At 35.9% G+C, this 18953-nt stretch overlaps 1 protein-coding gene across 3 annotated transcripts in view; it reads left to right on the top strand.

The window, feature by feature from the left end:
* Positions 1–18953, top strand: part of LOC149082608 (inactive dipeptidyl peptidase 10-like) — a 528870-nt gene that overhangs the window by 446765 nt on the left and 63152 nt on the right. For all 3 annotated transcript variants that reach the window (XM_089235873.1, XM_089235875.1, XM_089235874.1), the window contains exon 4: positions 5864–5958. In XM_089235873.1, coding sequence (XP_089091999.1) covers positions 5864–5958 — 95 coding nt within the window. The remainder of the gene's footprint in view (positions 1–5863; positions 5959–18953) is intronic.

Raw genomic sequence — 18953 nt, 5'->3', positions numbered from 1 at the left:
TAAATGAATAATGGCCGAATCAATGGAATTTCAATAAGACCTGAACTTGTCGACTCTCAAATATTCAAAATTTATATCACGTATTCTAATTATTTTATTTCAAGAGCCGAAATGAAATTTTGAGTTACGGGAAATTTCATTAATTATTCATATTCGTTAATATTGTGCATTATAAGTATTTTTATATGAATAAAGAGTACTAAAATATTTAAATTTTGTATATGGGTAGTGGTAATCTTTCTCCCTCGTTTGCGCGAATCACGTGGATCGCTCTGAAAGTTTTTAGCAGCCATCCACTAGATTTATGGCATGGAAATTATTGTATTAAGCTGATTGCCCATGTTGAAGTTTTCCAATCTGGAAACAGTCTTTAAAAGTGCATAGTTGCGAAATTAAAGGTTTTCACTTGAGGGAAGTGCAGCCAATTAACCCCTTTACGATCACGGACGAAATATTTCGCCCAAACGCCAGTGGAATAAATTCAATCCAGTTTTCTGTTTTCTTTCCTCTCTCCTCATCAACGAAAAGCTTTATTGTAATACTATGAACCAAAGTTGTTTTTTTCCACTCTGTTTTTCTATAATCCTGTTAGTCTTTTACCCATATAAAGTATCTTTCTACTAGTATATACATATAAGAGCGAAAGGGAACATCTAGGGAGAGGGTGAGAAAAAAAATCTACTTATGTACTTATACTATATTATATTGTTTTTCACTCTTTTTCATTTCATGCTTTTTTTTTCGTTTCTGTATTTTCTTTTCCCTTATTCTTCCTTTTTCTAATGTGCGGTTCGGGTAGGACGGTGTTACCATATTTATCAGCGATTCGTCAAATAGAGATCATACAAATTTGTTGCCAAAAACTTGTACACGAAGGGATTAGTAACAAGAAAATTACTTATAGTAGGACCCACTCACAAGTCATTATTTTATGCAGGGATTGCAATACATGACGATCGGTAAAAATTTGGTACCAGCTTTAGATGGCATTGCACCCTCAGGGGCATAAGTTGGAAAGTAATACCTTCAATTTAAACATGGAAGACAGTCTGAAAACTAAGCACATGCAACAAGACCTGCTAAAAGTACCTGGGAATATACAAGTCGTGGCTATGGTTCCCCCACCCCATGGAAAGATTTAGCAGCCTCTGAGTATTCAATCATTGACAGGGAAAAGTCATTTTAATCTCGACATTTCAAAGTGATGGCAGTTGCATATTGTTCTATGCCACATTTGCTGACTACCACAAAATGAAGTTCACTTGGACTTGTGCCAGTTTATACTTCTACTTTTACCAAACTACACATGCAACTGTTAAACATTTCTCTAATAAGACTTCTATGGATTTATATGTTCCAGAAAGTGTGGAACACATTATATTCTATAAGATATACCTTAATTTATGAAAAGTCATTTTATAATGCTTTCAAAGAGCTGCCACCTATCCTTCAAACAAAAAATTACTGTAACAAGATACCTGAATTTTTCAATGGCTAGTTTATGCATGGCAAACTCCACAGAGAGGTGGAGTATATATCTGTTCATAATATCTGAAAAGGGGATAAAATATAGATTTTTAGCGTACAATACACGGGACATATAATACATATGCATACTATACACGGGGGCATACAATACATATGCATACTATACAGGGGCATACAATACATATGCATACTATACACGGGGGCATACAATACATATGCATACTATACACGGGGGCATACAATACATATGCATACTATACACGGGGGCATACAATGCATATGCATACACTACTTGAGAGCAGGACTCGGCATGAAATTCTCCCATTCCGCATTCCACAAAATACAGAGCTAAAACAACAATTGAAGGGTTCGGCCGAATAACGTCTATGTTGAATTTTATGTGTAATCGGGTTTCCGACTGATTAGCATTCTATGTAGCTTCAGCCTTACACGTTCCTTAGGTAAGTTCCTGCAGAAACCAGCAGATGTCGATGCCAAGTCCCTTACACACTTACGCATTGAATATTGAAGAACCCGAGTCACCCTGCTTCACATCTCAAAGAGGTATCGAAGCGTTCCTGAAGGATGGATGCATACCAGAGTGTGCATAAGCAAACCTCACATTTACACATTACCAAATTTGAAGAATAACATTCCTCCTGAGAACAAGACAATCACCAAAGGGACACTGCACACAATCATTCAGAACATGAAATATCGAATGCCCGCTTGCCTTCTAGGAAATGGCACCCACTTTCAACATCTGTTCTAATCACAATGTATAACACTCGAATCGAAGATACAGTGCACAATCCAAGATCAATTATATATCAAGCACATAATTACACATATAGTGTCTTTTGCGGTAGTATATGAATCACCCTGTATCACTTTCCCGGGGACTACGTGTACTAACACGTATAACGTTCGGACAGTACTGATTTCCCAATTGGCATACTAGTCTTTCTTTTCCCCCGACAATAAAATACTCCACGATACCTGAAGTACGGTGTATATAATGCATTGCTATTCGAGACAAATCTTGCTTCAACCCTACTCTATTGCCCGGGGGCAACTGAATAAAGAAAATAACTTTAGAGAACCATAATAGAAATTCATGAACGTTTGTGGACGCGGTCGGGATTCTGAATACTTGATCGAGAATAATTCCACGAAGAAAAGAGATAAGGAAAAGAAGCTCGAGAGCGAAATAAGAAAAAATAAGATAAGAATAAGAAGATAAGTAGAGAAATAAACGAATTACGGCAACCGGAACTCTCGCCGTAGAGATGAATGCGGCGCAGTTCGTCTCGCATTCTTGTCATGCCAAAAAGCTGTGGCTTTGTGTAAACGATAAAATTCTTTTGTTGTTTCTTCGGTCCTCCTTCAATTTGTTTGTTTGGTTTTTTTCTTATATATGCACTCTTTTCTTCTTCTTTTTTTTTTCATCTCCGTGGGATTTTTCTTATTCTTGTCAAGGGCTTACGGCCGCATCTCTGTTCCTTTTACCGTAACGACTCTTGCTCTGAATGGCAAATCCCTGTTTTACGAACCTATCCAGTGGACGTGATACAGTTCATTAAATTGCTGCCGGAACAGTCACTCAATGAGCGTGTGCTTGTATCCGTATGTATATGTATGCAGATCTTAAAAAATAGGCGGCGCTATTGTATTTGCTTGAATTATCACAGAACATGGGTTCGAATTTTTCTTTTAATCTCTCCTCTTAATGCCCTAATTTGTCTTCTTTTGTGAAACTGCCGTTTGTTGGAAGGTTCCAATTCCTATTATCTTTTTTGTGTTCGCAATGTCTTGGGCACACACATCCTGAATTTCTAGTGAACCTCATTCTCGTTGATCGAATTGGCGTTCGGATGTTCTTTACGAGATGTTTTCAAGTTGTTCTTTTATCCATAATTATTTCTTATTGATTAGTCCAACTGGTTTGAGATTCACAAATTCATTGCGGTTTTTCAGTAGTTTTGAATCTATTTTGAACACTAGAACGGCAGGAGCAGTCATTTCGATGGGTTTTGATTTTTATAAAGCTATAACCTCGGCAGTATTTGACGTACACACTCCATTGTGGTGACTTTCCATTATTTCTGTATTTATCTCTGTAGAAATATTTGAAGATATCGAAGGTTCTGTTCGGGAGATAACGACGTGTATACCTAGAACAGCCAAGAGCAGTCATTTTGACTGCTATATGAAAATTGTATATGCTTTCCCCCTTGTGGTGGCCGTTGATGTATTCATTTACTTTTAGGTTTATTCCCTGATGGGGTACGCAACACTACATATATTCACGAGCGACGTACCAATAACAAATATAAATAAAATAATGTCATCCGTTGCATCATGTGACTGGGCAATCTAAAGAGTCTATTGACAGGGACAGTATGTATCCACAATCAAAACCCTATATCTTATTGATCTATATCTTTTGTTACCAAAAGTTGAGTAAACTTTTTTTTCTTCAGATCGTTCAGTGGAAAGCTGTTTTTGTTTTAGTTTTCAAAGTAAAACAAAACATTTCACAACTCCTCATGCCACCATCTGCTTTGAAAGCTTCCTAGTAAACAGGTTCAATCACAGTACGTAGAAAGGGTTCTTAGAAAAAGGATGTATTAGAACCAAATAATAAAATTTTATCAGTGCTGAACGATATTTCGGGCAATACATCTGAGGCTGAGGCGACTTACTATGCAAACTCTGACAACGAAAATATTGATTTTTTTCTGCTGTATCTACCCAAAAGAGAAAGTAGTGATGCTGGAAGTGACTGGTCTGAATCAGGTACTACTGACGAGAAAGAGAGATAAAGACCTATTTCTTTTTTTAAATTGTATATTCTTCATAAGTTAATTTATAATAGTAAATTTCAATAGTGCCCTAGTTTTTCCTCTATGGTGCAAATTTACAGTGACGTAATAGCATATCTTATCCATAGCTAACTATATAAAGTGAATAAAAAAATACTGTGATATATACATATAAAAATGCGTATATCATCAAAATGGAGCAATTTACTATGTGATATAAATGCAATGTCTATCCATCTTTTTTTCATGGTAAATCTTGTTCCAGTTGTCCTCTAATTTTTCATATTCATAGTTGAAGAGTGATTTTATGGACACCCTGTATGCTTATGAAAAAGACATTTCTTCAAAATTAACAACTTAACCATGTGAGATAATGCTTGTTGTTTTTTATTGTAAAAATTTAGTGTGATTAAATATATTGCACTAAAAATAAGCAGCAGTCACACACACAAAATGACTGCCAGCGGCCCTTTTAGGTACATCGAAGACTTTCTTTAAAATACAAATAATTTTTTTCCTGCGGCAGTGTGATGATGCAATATCCAACCATAAAAATATTAAATGTGCAGCATATGTGAATAAATAATAGTTATCAATTATAAACAAATCACGTAAAATTTACAAAACCTATACTTATCGGTTTTCAAGGAGTAATGCTACCCGTACTGGCAACTAATCAACTTCATGCACAATGGAAATTAAAACATCAATTATAAACATACAGATGAAAAATATTTCGTCTCGGATACGACAAAGATCAGCAAGCACATGTATCACAAAGTAGATATTGATTATGCTGAACTAGAGGAAATTAATTAGATAAACTCTGAAGGCGCAAAGACTTCTCAAGACAAAATGAGTATTTTATATTTTAATAGATTATGCACATTGCTTAAACTTTTGTGCTTTCCTCCCACGCTGGTCATTTTTTTATTGAGACGGAAATAGGATGACTATAATATTACATTCAGCCAATGATCGCTAAATTACGTAAAATAAGGCTAATTAGTGCTCAGCAGTGTATTGGACTCCATGTTAACCGAAATTTATTCGAGTTTATAGATTAGTAAAAGTTGATATTCTTTCAGGCAAAAGCGGTTTGTTCCAATCATCATCAGTGATTTCCAATTAATACCCCTATAGTGAGTTAAACTCCATTTCAACGTTCTAAAGAGAGCTACAGAGAAAGTGTTCAATAATTTTAGGGTTCTCAACAGTATGAATAAAAATACATTAATATTTTCATGGAGAAACATATAATGAATACAATTGCAACTCTCTTAAAAGCCGGGATGTATGGTCAGCTCAGTTATACATATTTCTGATGGCTGAATTTCAATTCAATAACTTTTAAATGAATCGAATAAATCAGTTTATTCATAACAAAGAAGATATACATCAGGCAACGATATATCGAGTTCTTGAAGTTCAATTTTATAATACGGTATAAATATGTCCAGTCTTGCGTTATTTTCACGTTCCTTGAAATATGCAAAAAAAAAAAAAGACAATATAAAAGTTTATTTCAATTTATTTTCTCTCCGTTACAGAGACAGAAATGTTATTCCGGGATCAAGATGGAGCTGTAGTCATATACAACTGTGAAACCAAAGAAAATACCATAATAATGTCTAATTCCACATTCGTGAGTATGCGTATACTTCCCTATGCAATGATGCATAAATTTTATTTGTATTAGTTGAGACTGTGACTATCATGAACTGGTATTCGAACGATATTTCTCTGGAAAGAGCTAATTATATAAGCATTTTATAGTTATTTCATCATTTTACTCCACAGTCATTTTATTTTCATAGTCGATATATATCCGTCCACTAAATCTGTTTTACTCACGCATCCTAGATTCTTCCCCATACTCGAAGTAAGAATATGGATTATAATCGAAATGTTAATTGATTCGAACAAGTACTGATACTACTCGGGCGATATGAAATGTTAAAACACACGTGCCAATGTTTCTTGAACAAAGCTTTTGAATAATTAATTGCGAGCTTATGCGACAAAGCTTTTAATCAGTTAATCTCAAGAATAAACACTGATCTCACGATTTTTCTGAGAGAAAAACTCACGAAATCAAACATTATCACATGCCTGAGCAAGTTAGTGAAAAACAATTGTCAATAAAACATATGAATAATTTTTTAACAACTGCCTGAGACATCTGGCGATTATCATCTAAAATGTATAGTAGAGCAATTTTACATATTCAAGCTCACTTGTTTACGCAATGAGAATACGGCATCATATTCCATTGCAAATATCGTGCGTCTTCAATAGTGTATCCATCCCTGATTTTTTTTTTTTTGCTCAGAGAGTATGTTCTGAAAAATAAATAAAAAAATTCCCTTATATATAAAACAGTCTGTCTCAAATTGTTTGCACAGCGTATATTTTTGCAATCGTTGGCATTAAAAACATATAATTTAGGTTGCAGAATATTTTTCACATGATGTGCAGTTACGGGGAATATACCATAATTCTCTAAAGGCGCCGTATACTTGAAAAACTGCAAAATTTAACATTTTATAAAGACTCTGTGTGCCGAAACTTCCACTTGCTGAAATGTATATAATGCTTCAGAGGCTATTGTGAAAAATTCCTTATTCCTAAATTCAATACTTATTGAGACATTAGCCCCCTTCACGATCACGGACTAAATATTTCACCCAAACGCCAGTGAAATAAATTCAATATCGTCTCTATATTTTCCTCCTCACCATAACGAAGCTTTATTGTAACCCTATTAACGAAAGTTGTTTTGTTTTTTTTTTCCTCCCGGTTTTTCTAAACTCCTGTTATTGATTTTTACCCACATATAATGTAACTTTTTTACAAGTAAGAGCGAAAGAGAATACGTAGGTTGAAGGTGAAATGAGACATCTACCAACCATACTCTCTTGTCTATTTATCTATTAGGCTGGTATTACACTATAAAATTTTGATAAAAATTATTTTATAAAACTTTTATAGTGTAATTCCGGCCTTATACCGTTTTTCCCTTCCTATTCTTTTTTTCTTCATTTTCTTCAATTTTTCCCCCTTTCCCATTTTTTCTAACGTGCCGTTAGGTTGGGATAAAATTACCAGATTTATCGCCGATTTGTCAAATCGATATCATCAAAAATTGTTGCCAAAAGTTTGAGCACGAAGAGAGAAAGAAAAAAAATTTACCATGTTTTAGAGATTTACCGTCAGCATGACATTTTCTTATTGGCTTGCAAACCTCTATTGTTAGGACTGTACACAAATAGAATGGCCTCAATATTTGTCATGTATTTAGGTTATATTAATATATCTTTAGAAGATGAACGAATTTCATCACTCGCAGTGTCAGGTACTACTTATCATTCTTCTTGAATAAAATTATTTCTAATCATAAAAAATAATTATTCATCCTTTAAAGGGCCAAGAAGTAAAAAAGCAGAACAGAACGCGTGTTATAAATTTGTTTTCGGAAGATAACGCATGCAGGAAACGTTTGTAGTTCCAACTCCAGTCCACTAGGCCATATGTGAAAACGCAAATGAAAAAATGGTTTCGCTGTGTAACAACTGCGATGGAAATGCTTTATCACTAAAATTATTCAAGTATAAAATTATTTTTTTTAAGTCACAATAAAAATTACATTTTTAACAGAATTTGTTTCTGAATCTATATTTATTCGCCAAGACCGAAGCCCCAGAATTACTACATCACATAGTTTCTTAGGCCGGAATTACACTATAAAACTTTGATAAAAGTGCTTTTATAAAACTCCAAAAATGCCACCAGTAAGTAATTTAAGGAATTATAATAAGGAATATTAAGGAATTATTGGTTACATTCTAGAAAATGCAACTGATGGTATCATTACCTACCATCGTATTGGCAGCATTTTTCAAGTTTTATAAAAGGACTTTTATCAAAATTTCATATTATATCCCTGTCTTAACAATATTGAGACAAAAAAAGGTGAAACTACTAAAAATACATGAGAAAATTATTGATTAAAACAAAATTTTACATAGAACCGGGAGGGAGGGAAAAAAATATTCTGCACAAAAAAATTACCTACACTACCTACACTAAGCAAACAGACAAAAATAAATGAAATCACATGAAAAATATAATACACACGCAGAAATAAATAAAGAGCAACATATATGGGAAAAATTCAGCAGAGAGGATTTAGGAGCATTCAAAAGATAGACAAAAATAATAATAATTAAACGAAGGAAAAAAATTATGGTTATCTCCAACATTTTCCACTTATGGGAAAAAAAAGATTCTTATTGTTGTCATGCAGTTCTATGAATACAGGGTGATTCAGGAAAGATGGGGAAAAACTTTAAGAGGTGATAGTACACATCAATACAAACAATTGTCATCAAAGAATACATGGTCTGACATGAAACGCAACCACGTCAGGGCGTTTCGAAACGGCCACTTCGCAAAGGTTATAACGGTAATCCTGTTGAAATCTGTCGGAAGAAAAAGAACACCATGGATGCAAATGTGACCTGGGGAAGAAGAAGAAGAAACCATATGCAAATCTGCATCACAGTGAATAAATGGCATTATACGCCAGCCCTGTGAAGTTATTCCAGCGTGCAACCGTTCTAACAGTGTTAACGTGCAGGATAATGGCGCACTTTAGTAATACTGAAAAAGCAGACATGCATACGGTTTCTTCTTCTTGCCCAGATTACATTTGCATGCATGGTGTTCTTTTTCTCCCGATAAATTTCAACAGAAATTTCGTTTTAACGTTCGCGGAGCGGCCGTTTCGAAACGTGCTAGCGTGTTTCAGTTTCATGTTGGAGGTTATACCATGCATTCTTTGATGACAATTGTTTGTATTGGTGTGTACTATCACCTCTTAAAGTTTTCCCATCTTTTCTGATTCACCCTGTATATTTATCCTATTGGGTTCGTTTTCTGTCATATTCACTGCCTTTGAAGTCGAAACACGGGGTGTCTTGAAAGTGGTAATGTAGCATTTATCTCATCAACCGTCCATCGCAGAGGAATGATTCCAATTTTTAAAAAAAATGCTCAAAGGGCGTTCAAATTTTTTTTTACTAGTTTTGAGAGAGTGAAAATACCAGTGTATAACAACAAAAAAATCTAAATTTTTAAACGGTCCCCCTGTCCTCTAATTTTTAATTAGAAAGTTTTGTCCTATATCCCCAGGCCAACAGAAGAAAATTCATGTTTCTAAGTGCAATATTCGCTAAGATATTTATACACCGCAGAAAAGTTATGAAAGAACAGCAAAAACTAACGAACAACGCTCCTTTCCCCCATTTATGCTGTCCTTTTCCAACTTCCCTCCGTTTTTTCAAATTCGGATATCTCAGCGAATATTGTACGAAAAAACTTGAATTTTTTTATGACCGCGGGAGAGACAGAGCAACGACTTCCTAATTGGAAGTTAGAACACACGCGGACCGTATAAAAATTTAGATTTTTTTTAATTTTGTTATGCACTGTATTTTCCCTATCAACTCTGCTACAGGGTAACCTTTCAACGACTTTTGAGAATTTTTTGAACTGGAATCACACCTCTACGACTGACGGTTGAAAAGATAAAAGCCGCATTAGCACTTACCGGACACCCTGTATATTGAATATTCAAAAAAATGCAGGAACCTCTAAAGTAGTTTCACAATCTTTTTTGTCCCATCGCCCCCCCTGCTTCAGAAATTTTTTTCTCCCATCGCCCCGAACGTAATCTAACCCATAGGATCCTAAGTTATACCTGTAGCTTCTACCGCCCCCCTGGAACTTTCCATCGCCCACTTTGAGAATCACTGCTCTAAACCGATCAACGTTGCAGACCAAATTCAGTCTTTCGTGCAGTGAATTCCTCATAAAGCGGAAACTGCAATTCAAGTAAAACTTGGAAAAAAAGGAATATCTAGATATTTATGGAATTTGGTGGAATTTACTGCTTTTATTTCATTTAAAGATAAAAAATACTTACAAGTGAGTGTTTTTACAAATCGACAAACTTCTGGGGTGAAATCGGGTAAGAACCATTAAACATTAGATTTTGAGGTAGGAATTCAATGTCATATCCAGCATAAAGTGAATGAATTTTATCAACCCAACCAATTATTTTATTCCAGACCAATGTTGACCAATACTCATCAAAACTCAATTTTGCTCCTCCAAATTTTGTTGAGTTTTGTAAATACACCAAATTTTAGACTAGTTTTTTAGTAGTTATAAATCTGTTTTTTTTCACCAAAAAATAAATAAATAAAATAACACACTCCTGTTTTTACAAATTTATCCCTTAAAAGTTTAGAAAGGAGTGAAAAATTAATCTTCAAAATTGTTTGTTTTTTCGCATAATGCTGTTGCAGAATATATTTGATACAAGTTTTCAAAGCATGATTACAATTAAAGTCATTCACTTTGAATCTAATTTACGCTCTCACAATTTGCGAACCACCTCCTTAAGGTCAACGGTTGTAGAGATAATCGCTGAACAAACAATTTGGGGCAGATTATGTTGAAAAATAATCATAAAAACCAAGCACGCTTTGTATGAATAAATAATGAAGGTATACAAAATCTCTACACAGTTTTGTTTTCAAGTATGAATAAACTTATTAGCTCTCATTCTTCACGAGAAAAAAAATTAACATTAGACAACTATTTTTTTACTGAAAATAATGATAACCCCGTAGACTCACGACAGAGAATTCTTACAACAAGATCCTTATCTAAAGCCTTATTGAAATCCCATCGATGACTTCCTAAGCTTTCCTGTTATAAATAATAAATAAGAAGCTGGTATAGAACAGAACCATTTCCAAGCACTCAAGCAACATACAAATGAATATAAAATTATTCCAGCTTATTAAACAAACACGGAGCTCAGAACCCACTTCTACAAGCTTAATAAACTAAATCTAATGCCTTTGAAATGTTTTATTTTTCGTTTGTAAAAATGGCATTTTCAGAACTATTCTCGAGGAATTTCCTTTCTGCAATCTCAAGGTGCGTGTAGACCTGTTGTACGTTTGAAACCTTGTTGCATTTCCTCCACGTTTGAAGAGAAAAAAAAAAACTTGAAAAGAGCGACACAAAGTTTCACCAGGAAAAATTAACATTTTTTTTCGCTTTTTTCTTCTCTTTTCGTACGAAAACTTCCATAATTGGAGAAAGTATGCACATGGAAAGATTCCTTTTCTAAAAGAAAACAACTTTCAATGTGATTCCTTAGAATTTCAACGTTTTCACAACGCTACCACCACGAACAATCCTTATAAAAAAAAGGTAAGGAAATCCGCATATATCACGTCCGCAATGTCTTCTGACTTGACATGACTCCTCAGTTCGTTACATTGGAATTCCATAGAATGAAAAAAAAAATGCATGTCTGTGTGTATATGTTACAGTAGAAGCTCCATTTCGTAGTCAGGAATCTGAAAAAGTGGGTCAAAACTTTGTATCTTTCTCTTTTCTTTGGAAAGACTTTTTATTTCATTTTTTTTATTTCAATTCTTTTATTCCAACACGAAGATGTGAATAAAAATCCGAACACTCTCGTGAAGAAAAGTGGGCAAAAAGAGGAGGGAACAGATAGTGAAAAGATCCATTATTTATACGTATGTATGAATGAATGTATGTTTGTATGTGCCACCAAAATCTAAGGTTTCCCTGTGACATACCGAGCGAAGGAATGTCAATCTTATTTCCCCGGAACAGGAAGTTATAAGGAAAAAAAAAGGGGGGGGGGCTTCCCATAGGCTCTTAGATAGGACGCGATGTTAAAGTAGGAATCATCTAACTTGAGAACCCCCCCACGTATTTACGAAATATTTTTCCCCATAATATTTTATATCAAACTAGGAATTGGTTCTTTCCCGTATAAAAAAATTATATTTTTTCTCCGTTATTTTGTTAAAAATGATAATATATTCGATGAAATAGGACTGCATTCGTCATCTGTATTTCCACCAAGAGGAAAGCAAAACCTAATGAATAGTAAAGTAGAAATTTAAGTTAGAATTTTTGAATAGAACTTTTCTTACGTTAGAATTTTTAAATAACTATCGTTAATTGTTATTTTTTATAGTTATCGCGTGGTGCTTTAGAAAAGATGTTATAGCTTGGAAACGGTGAGAGGTACAAAGATGCAATAAGTGATACATTTGATGGACAGACCTGGAACTTTAAATAAACGGGGTTACAGAATTAGTTATAATATCGATAAATAAATGGCGACACAGTTACTTCATTACACAACTTCGTTCTGTGAGGTCATTTGTAGGTCATTGTTAGCAGCGAGAGTTCAAACGCTCTATCAGTTCGAACACTTTACCTATGAGGCACACGCATCTGTTGCGATAGAGACATTGCAGGAAAAGGCTTTAATCTCTATTATTCACTTTTGCCATGCCATTGCTAGGCCACGAGGAAAATTTCGATTACATTGCAATGTGATTTGTTCAAGTGACAATATCATTCATTGTTTAAAGGAAGGACTGTGGTGTCATCTACCAGCTGAAGTTGTAATCAATATCGCAAGAAAGCGTATTTGCAATCCCAAGCCTTCCCATTAAACGAACTACTTGTTTCATCTTTTTACCTATCACTGCAAGTTATGTCATTGCAAAGTTAAAAAAGTCCATTGCCAACAACAGCCAATGACTCTATTCATGGAATCCCTTCACATCATGTTGGAGGCATGAAACAGAGAGTGTTCCCGAACGTTCAGAACCATTTCTAAACATACCTAAACATTAATCAAGACATTTTTCTTTCACGGACAGATAATCTTTCTTTTACATAAAACCTCTATATGTTTGATTTGTAGTTCTTTGATAATTGTATATTTCTCATTCTAAGCGATCACATTCTTAGTCTATCACCATTACGACAATTCATTACCATAATCGGCGGACGCTATATCTGGTGGCCATTATATCTGTAGGATACATAAAAACTTAAAGGATAATCCGTATATGAAAACATTAGAAACTTATCGTACCGGTAGTTGTAACGGTACAGTCGTCACGATGTATAATCGTTAAAATAAACGTCTACTATATTTGCAAACGAAAGAAGAAGTGGCGTAATTGGAAGTTACCTAACGGTGCTCGGTAAATTCCAGTATACCCAAATCGCGTTAGAATGGTCTAAGAAATCACGTATCAGGGTACAAGAAGATGCACGTTGTACATAATGATTTGTAAAGGCACTGTATAAGAGGGGGAAATGTTTTGCAAGAGTTCTTGTAGTGACATGCACACACACATGAAATTTCGAAACAACCCCTTCAAGAAGAGGTGTTGGATGCGATTTCCAAGATATTTGGGTGAATTCACTTTTTCAGAATATTTATATGATTGAACTTTCGATTAACTCCTTCTACAAGGATACACCAGTATCGTTTAGTAGTATATAACTATATTATATATATGTATATATATAGTTATCGTTGTATAACACAATTGATACGTTTAAAAAGAAGTACAATAGACATGGTTGGATAAATCGAGAAGCTATCTTTACTTAGATAAAGACAACGATAATCTTTCTTATGGGCAGTGTATATCCCAATATTAATTATTAGTTTTTCCTTCCGTGATACATATATGCTTTATATATGTATCACGGAAGGTCGCTGTATTTTGGTTATATTTGGCATCCACATATTTTCCATTGGCATCTTTTTAACAGTAACCTGGTTGAGAATTTGCCTGTTGTGGCCTTTCGTGTTTGTATTTGAATATTATTTCTTTTAAATGGCGGCCATATGAATATATTGCAGTGGAAATCGTATATAATGATATCCCCTGTAAGGATAATTACCTATATAACGATATCACTTTTCATAGTATATATTCCATCTGTTACAATAACTCCTTTATAACGATACGTTTCTCTGGTACCTTGAGTACCGTTATATACACGTTTAACTGTATAGGTTCTTAACGATGGAACAGCAATACATATCTTCAAGAAATGTAATGAAAACTTTCACGCTTACCAGTTAAAACGATGTAGTACTCGTAAAAGCCTGCATCTTTTGTGGATTATCGCACGCGGGACAACGCAGAATCTCCTCAGAATGCCTTTCACGTACATCTGCCAATTCGGCTCGTATTAGTTGCCTACTAGTTGTCAGTATACAGCAGAGACATCCGAAGCTGCATTATACATGTATATATACACATACATACCGTTTCGCAAGCAGTTAAGGATTTGCTTAGAGCCCGGACATAATTCCACTCGAAGATGGAATGGGCTGCAAGAGGCTATAATTTGGAAACACGATTTCGATCCGTCTTATACCAGGTATGTGTGAACCTGGAACGCACTAACTCCGCTTGAATCAACACACGTTCCTCTCTCTCTCTCTCTCTATATATATATATATATACCTCTCCCTCTGTCTTTGGTTGTCGTCGAAGTCGTTCTCCACCACCAGCCCCTTTAGCACGATGACAAAAGAGAAATCGTCTTCACGAATCCAATTCCGGGTCGACGATGGCTTCGTACTGCCTAACAAGATGGTGGAGGCACAGTGGTGACCGAAGTGTGATGGGTGCATTTCCCCTTACCACCAACACACGGAGTTAATCCTTCTACATCAAGTTGCTGCGAAAGCATCTGTGCGGATTGTCTACGGTAGAAATTATCGCTCGGCAAAGAGGCTTTAGTATTTCGATAACCACCCATGCCATTTTCCAGTGTTGTATCGAAACGGGCTAAAGATACCTATTCCTTACGCCAGTGCATATCTCCTCGTCCTTTCTTTATTTGTATTAAATACCGTACATGTGAGTATGTACACACGCACACGCACACACACACCAAGAAGGGAATTGTTCGCGATGGTTCATTACATTTTCCGCCAAGAAAAGCGAAAGTGCTATTGACTTTATTTCTTCCTGTGTATGATGTAAGAAGTTGTCGCAGTGACGTCCGTACTAGCCGTTGGCTATTGGTCTTATGTGTGTGTGTGGGTTTGTTTTTTTTCTTTTACTATAACATCATTATTATTATTTCTTTCTTGTACTAATGGCGAACGATACTGCGCTGCTGTATTTGCCTTACTTCTGTTGTGGATGGAATTTTCTTTTACATTTATGGAGGATGTGGGAAATGATTTCCTCCGTCTTCACTTTTTCCATGTGCGAGATGATCGTTGCTGGGAAATGGTCGATGGGATTCGGGGTTTTTCGATGCCTATCAGTTTCATTCGGTTGATGTTATTTTTCTTTCTCTCATCCCGTGGAGGCCGAACCAAAACTATTTTATTCTTTTTCTTTCGCATACAATTCAATAACATGAGACCATGGAATCATTTATTATAGTTTGGATTTTTTTTTTTTCGCATTTTTCCCCGGGATAAGTTTCATTTTCAGTGCTGGATGTATAAAAAGGGTTCTGTCCGAAGATCTGCGGTACGAATAACCACGTACACGCACATTCTGGTATGTACCAATTCGTTAGGAATTCCGTAGAGGAACGTGTAAGAGGTGCATTTACGGTAAAGTAGTAATAATGGTACGCACACCACTCTAAGAAGTGCTATGGTACTAAGAGCGGAAAGGGGCCGTTCAAGTATTAGTATTACGTAAAAATTTTTTTAATCATTTTTGACCCCCCCCCCCCTGTCAGCAAAAGCCAGCAAAATGCTGACCACCCCCCCCCCCCACTGTCAGCAAAATTTCGTCTTCAGCTCTGCCCCTATGAATCCTAACTCATATTTTCATAAAAGGTGACGTAAGCATTATCCAAACCCCCCCCCCCCTTCCCCCCCTTGTTATCAAAATTCACCAAATCGGAAACCCCCTCCCCCATCGATTATGACGTAATACTTGAATGACCCCAAAGTGAATGTTTGCCGAAAAAACTTCCAACCTACCTTCCTTCCGTACAAGGGCGAGACATCTCTAGAGTAGGTGAAAGAAATGCTTTTCGAAGCTTTCTTTTTTAATTTTCCCTCCGATTATCGCGATAAATAATTAATAACACTATGAATGTGTATTCTACTTTAGCTGAGCATCATCGTTTTCATCCCCGTTTCCGTTTGACGACAAAAAAAAAAAAAACATAGTATCATATACTCCATATACTGCATACTACTAAACATAGTATCTGTGAATGTGGCCACTAAGTGATGCGAAATTGTACCGAGGGCCACTTAAGTGATCTGGAACTTTGTCGCGTGTTACTCAAGTGGTCTGTGCCGCGGAACGCTTAAGCGATCAGTAAATGTTCCGCTGGCCGGTTGAATGTTCAGGAACTTTGTCGTACGTTAGTCAAGTGATCCGTGTATACTTGTATATATGTCGCTGGTCACTTCATTCTCTGATCTGGGTTGCGCTGTGGCAACACCATCTATAGCAGAAGGCCTCCGCGCAAAAATCGCGACATCACCGAAGAAGGTCATCTCACCTATAGCCATTGGATATCCTACAAAAAGGGGTAAATATGGCGCATGCGTCGTCCTCCTATATCCAATGGCTCTAGGTAAGATGACCTTCTTCAGTGGCTTCACGGCCGCTTCACGGTCGAGTGGTCATAGTGTTGGACTCGCGTCACGAGGTCCCGGGTTCAAACCCCCACCGTCGCCACAGTGGTGGTCGGTTGAAGTTGGTTTTCTGCGGTTCCTGACTTCAAGGCGCGAATGCGAGCCGATCTTCCCTTTAAAAAGTCTCGCAACAGACCTACAAACATCGCAATGTAATTGAATCATAACACATCACTCACTTCCCTTCTGAAATATAGATGGCAGCACTGAAAAATCAAACAACACACTACATACGCACTCAGACCGTTAGGTAGACACACACAGTTACACTTCCGGCACAACTCATTGGACAGTAAATCGCCCTTATATAGATGATGATAGACCTGAGTTGTGCTCGGTTTGAAAGAAAGAAAGAAAAGTGGCTTCGCACGGAGGCTTTCTTATAGATGTTGTAGGCCACTTCATTCTGTGATCTGGGTTGTGCTGCGGGCCACTTCATTCATAAGAAATTATGGAGCCTCGGCTGGAGGAAAAACATAATAGCCCCTGCTCTTAAATAATTATAATTCAAATGATCTGAGATTGAGTTCCTAATTCAACGAATCCGGAAAATAATCGATTATTATAGCACTGTAATTATCTAATTAGTCCATGCAGAGAATGTTGGATAGACTCGTTGCATATAAGGGAAAAAAAAAGATACCTCCTCGTTCGTTAAGGTGGTGGTGGATTTCCCTTCGCGGTACATCAGAAAGTTCCAGAAAGTCCGTCGGCAATAAAACTAGATTAAGATCTTCACATTCCGAGGGATTTCTGGTCGAAGGACTTTGATGTAACCTAAAGTTTCTAATACGATTTCTGGCAAGTTGCGGGAAGAAACTTGCTCAATCAATCATTGAATAAGGACACGTCACATAAAATCGGCGATCTTTAACCCGCTGCCTGGTCTTACCTAAACAGAATTTGTGGCAGAATGAACCATTTCTAAACCCCCACTCCTATAAATTGTTCCCATTCATTTCCCCTTTCCTAATACATTAACCGTGGATTTATTTAGAATTATTTGCGGTGTATAACTACATAAGCATCAATGTTTTGATTGGAATTAAAGTCCCGTTAGACATACATGGAGAGATTTTAATTTCAAAAAAGCTAAAAAACATGTTCAAATATATATATTTTTTTTGAAATAGGAAATTGGAAATTTCCGTGTGAAAAGTCGATCGCTTTTCAGTGCATGACGTGTTAAGGCCTGGATATCAGCTTTTTGAAAATATCGAAAGGATTCAACGTTGTAAGAATCGGGAAAACGCAAAAATAGAGAGATGAAGGGGAGAGGAATCTATAAGAGACATCTTATTCGATTCTCGAGAATTTATAGTTCCCGTCTTCATCTTTTGAAAAGTTTATTAATCTTTTCCGTCGTTGGAACCTCGCACATTTTCGAAGGGATTCCTAAGAAGCAGGTCGATGATTCTATTATTGATTCTTTTTTTCTTTTTTCGATTTTGCAAATTCACGTTGAAATTGGAAAATACTTACGAATATAGAACAAGAGGGAGGAAAAAATATTTTTTAGAACTATTTTTGAAACTTATTTTAGAATTCAAACGAGATTTTCGAAATAGTTGAGAGGGGAAGTATAAGAGAGTTACTTAATAATATAGTACGTGCACACAATACTGATACGGTGAAACCTCAATATAACGCTACTCTGCGGACCAAAAAAAAACAAAAATCATGTAGAGGGGGTTATCGTTATACATCGAGACGTAGTATTATCATCAGAAGTCCAGCCAAATTCACGCTATTGTTGACATCTCGTGAATTAGCGTTGTTAGTTAACCCACGAAAAATGCATTTATGAGCGTTTATTCACAGCAAAAAATTGTAATTGATTACGCGATGAATAGAATTAAGTCAGTTGTTTGACCCTGACAGCCTTAAAGCATTTTCTCACGCAACACTTTGTGTACTACACAGGAAATAGCTTTAAGGCAGACTGCAAATTCATTTGCACTTCCAGAGGGTAGTTGTAAAGTACCGAAGTTTTTAAAAACCTTCGAAAGAACAAACACTGATGAGGAATTTAAAAATGTATTGAAGGTTATTTTGGGCGAAACATAAAAAATATCATT

Source organism: Pholcus phalangioides, unplaced genomic scaffold, assembly GCF_987345545.1.
Source record: "Pholcus phalangioides strain wild (caught in Gottingen) unplaced genomic scaffold, Ppha-v1.0 ptg000009l_1, whole genome shotgun sequence".
NCBI lineage: Eukaryota > Metazoa > Arthropoda > Arachnida > Araneae > Pholcidae > Pholcus > Pholcus phalangioides.
The sequence above is the reverse complement of the archived record's forward strand: the minus strand, read 5'-3'. Positions and strand labels throughout refer to the sequence as shown.